Below are 2,459 nucleotides of genomic sequence, written 5' to 3'. Positions count from 1 at the left end.
TGTGTTTTTCAGTTTAAGGCATCCGAATGGGTCTGAATCTGAATTTTCAAATTGGATTCGGGAGCTCCTGAATGCCATTCAGGTCTGGAAGCCTCAGCTTAAATATGGCTCCCAGACCCATTTTGCTTTCTGAAGCTCCTGAATGGTATTCGGAAATTCAGAAATTCGGACTCCCGAATGCCATTCGGGTCTAGGAGATCCAGCTTTAGTATTAATATCTGTATATGGTTTTCTGTGGTATTCGCAACTAATATTCGTAAACTCATCTGAAATTAACGAAAATTCGGATTTCGTCCGAATCTGAAACCAGATCCGAATTGAAATTCGGATCCGAATCCCGAAATATCCGGACCGAAACTAACCAAACCGAATTTTTCCACAGCTTACATGTCTAGTTATCATAATCCCACTTAAAGTGACACTAAACTCAAGAGCTAAACCATAACAATGCATCCAAGTACCCTAATGATTAACAAAAATGTAATTAATTTGTGTATCACTCACAGCTGTAGATCCTCAAATGATCTCTGAATTGGTGCTGACACTGTCCTTACTTCTGGAAGGTGACTACTTTTGTTCCCTATGGTCCCTGTGTGTGTTGTAAAGTAGCCACCACTCCAAGCTCACTCCTGAGATGGACTACAATCTCAATACAAATTAGTAAACCAAACATGAGGTTGTAGTCCATCACAGGAGTGAGCTTGGAGCGGTGACTACTTTACAACACACACACAGGGACCTTGGGGAACGAAAGCAGTCACACTCCAGAATGAAGGATAGTGTCAGCACCAATTCAGAGATGATTTGAGGATCTATAGCCAAGTGATAGTTAGGGTACTTGAATGAATTTTAAAGATTTAACGGCTGAGTTTAGTGTCACTTTAAAATTACCAAAACTATGTAATATGTGGCCATACCTAATCTATCCAATCAATTGGTATCCAATCAGACAGGCCAGTTGCTTTACATACTTGTTAGATCTAAAGGAGTTTATACAAGCAGATTCTAATGTGTGTGGTGAGCTTGAGGGCTTGTTCACACCATATACAGTGCGTTCCAACGTGTTTAGGTGCTGGAACGAGCTGTATCGCATAGTAAATTCCCTCCTACAGCAGGAGGGGGCATGGCGGTGCATTGAAGTCAATGGCACCACGGAAAAGACCCCACGCCCGCCCTAACCATGCTGGAACACATTGTATATTGTGTGAACAAGCCCTCAGACAGATGAAAAATGTCAATCCTCACAAAATACTTGTTTTTCAAGCTGCATTAATGCTTTTGTGTCATGGAATAACTGAAAATATCCTATGTGCATACCATGTTAATTGTTTTATTCCATATTGTTTCATATTCATTTCCCTCTGACATTCTTTAAATTCATGTTTACATAACTGAAGACCTAAATACATATAAATTCACGGTGGATATCTCTGGGCTTGCAGTCACGATCAATTGCCCTCTTCAAGCAAAAACTCTGAAAAAAAAGGATAATACCCTTTCTAATGGAGGAGAACATACAATTAACAAATTTTCAGCAGACAATAATGGGATGTATACGTGTGACTCAAAGCTCCTCTACTTAAAGGCATATGGTGAGTATTAAAAGGTTGTGAAAGTAAAACTGAAGCCAAAACATTTCTTCGTTTTGGATGGAGTAGAGAGGGATTAGAAGACCTGTCAGGTTGTTATTGCTGTCTGTGACCCTGTAGATGGAGATTCACCCTCTCTATTTGTCCTGGTGACCGTTGTCACTGAAAGTGAAAGAAAATCCCAAATTTTGGGTTGTCACCAGAACAGAAATAGATGGGAAATCTTCCAGTCGGGACACTACTTCTGGGGGTCCTGCTGACCATCAGGGATTTTCCTCACTTTGCTTGTCACTTCCTGTTGTGGCTATTGAACAGGAAGCAAAGGAAAATCTCCCCAATAGGACACGGAATGCAAAAAAAACTGACCGGGGTTATAATTCTTTTTGCTCCAGATGTAAATGTTTTCTTTCCAATATACTAAACAGGCTATATAGTAACAATATAGACACACAACTTCCACTATCTATCCAAGAGCCACTTTTAAAGCCCAAATTCAGGCAAATAAAGAAAAAAATGGTTCCCCAGGAGGCGTAAAATAAAAAAAGCTGCTTAGGGCCTGGTTCACATCTAGGCGACAGCGTTTTCGTGCGTTTTAACTCGCGTTTGTGATATGTGGGGTTTTTTTTGCGTGTTTTTGTGAGCAGATTGTAGCTCACTGATGTTAATGAGAAAAAGCGCATAAAACGCGCAAAAACACATCAAACAGGCGTTTTCAAGTGTTTCCTATTCAGTCTATGGGCCAAAACGAGCTGTAAAATGCCAAAAAAAGCTCCTGTACTTTTTCCAGTGACAGGCGTTTTGCTTATTGCGACAAAACGCTCAGATGTAAACAGCCCCATAGAAATTAATGGGATTTTTTTTTGGGGGGGG

General features: G+C 40.4%; 1 protein-coding gene across 1 annotated transcript in view; it reads left to right on the top strand.

Moving 5' to 3' along the window:
* Nucleotides 1-1,491: 1,491 nt before the first annotated feature.
* CD3E (CD3e molecule) overlaps nucleotides 1,492-2,459 on the top strand; it is a 4,650-nt gene continuing 3,682 nt past the window's right edge. The window contains exon 1 of the mRNA XM_018562859.1: nucleotides 1,492-1,592. Coding sequence (XP_018418361.1) covers nucleotides 1,550-1,592 — 43 coding nt within the window. The 5' untranslated portion in view covers nucleotides 1,492-1,549. The remainder of the gene's footprint in view (nucleotides 1,593-2,459) is intronic.

Source organism: Nanorana parkeri, unplaced genomic scaffold (genome assembly GCF_000935625.1).
Source record: "Nanorana parkeri isolate BGI_ZX_2015 unplaced genomic scaffold, ASM93562v1 scaffold608, whole genome shotgun sequence".
NCBI lineage: Eukaryota > Metazoa > Chordata > Amphibia > Anura > Dicroglossidae > Nanorana > Nanorana parkeri.
The sequence above is the reverse complement of the archived record's forward strand: the minus strand, read 5'-3'. Positions and strand labels throughout refer to the sequence as shown.